This window comes from Corvus brachyrhynchos, unplaced genomic scaffold, assembly GCF_000691975.1.
Source record: "Corvus brachyrhynchos isolate BGI_N302 unplaced genomic scaffold, ASM69197v1 scaffold70, whole genome shotgun sequence".
Taxonomy (NCBI): Eukaryota; Metazoa; Chordata; class Aves; order Passeriformes; family Corvidae; genus Corvus; species Corvus brachyrhynchos.
The window spans coordinates 6,133,498-6,134,128 of NW_008236217.1; the positions used below are offsets into that span (position 1 = coordinate 6,133,498).

General features: G+C 56.9%; 1 protein-coding gene across 2 annotated transcripts in view; it reads left to right on the forward strand.

The window, feature by feature from the left end:
• The window catches only part of PDE10A (phosphodiesterase 10A), a 347,743-nt gene that overhangs the window by 1,147 nt on the left and 345,965 nt on the right, over positions 1-631 (forward strand). The window contains exon 1 of one of the 2 annotated variants that reach the window (XM_008643319.2): positions 101-465. The exons of the other annotated variant lie outside the window; for it this stretch is intronic. Coding sequence (XP_008641541.1) covers positions 375-465 — 91 coding nt within the window. The 5' untranslated portion in view covers positions 101-374. Of the gene's footprint in view, positions 1-100; positions 466-631 lie in introns of those variants that run through there. 2 annotated transcript variants of the gene reach the window in all.

Sequence of the window (631 nt, forward strand, 5' to 3'; positions counted from 1 at the left end):
CCCCCAATAAAAAAGAAAAAAAAAGCACCACCTGCCAACATTTGGAAAAGCAACAGCGGACTATTACCTCTATCTTTAATTTTCACTCACACTCAGATGAATGAGCAAGGAAGGGGGAGACCTCAACAGCCCCTCTAGACATGGGGCTGAATTGATGGGATTGTGATTTGTAGGATTTCTCCACTTAGTCCCTGCCTCCTACTTGCTCTCCAGCCACTCCAAAGTCTCTTCCCCTCTCTTTAAGCAGCGATTTCTTTCAATCTCTCTCTCTTCCTCTCTGTGTCTCTCTCCCTCACACTCTCCCTCTCTCTCTACATACACTCATCTCCCCGGAGAGAGAGAGAGGAGAAACTCAACTCCCAAACACCGACCAGATGTCGAAGAAACGCAAAGCCCTGGAGGGCGGCGGAGCCCCGCTCCCCCCCGAGGACCCCAGAGCCTGCTTTGGGGCCGGCGAGGAGCAAGGTAGGGCGGCGGAGGCCTGCAGGTGGCCGGGCGGCTGGCAGCTGGGAGCCCACCGCAGGGACGTGTCGGCCTGGCTGGCCTCCTGCAGCCCACCCACATTGGGGTGACTTGGGCGCTTAGGCCAGGCTGCTTCCACCGGCAGGCACAGAACTGACGGGTTGCTCTC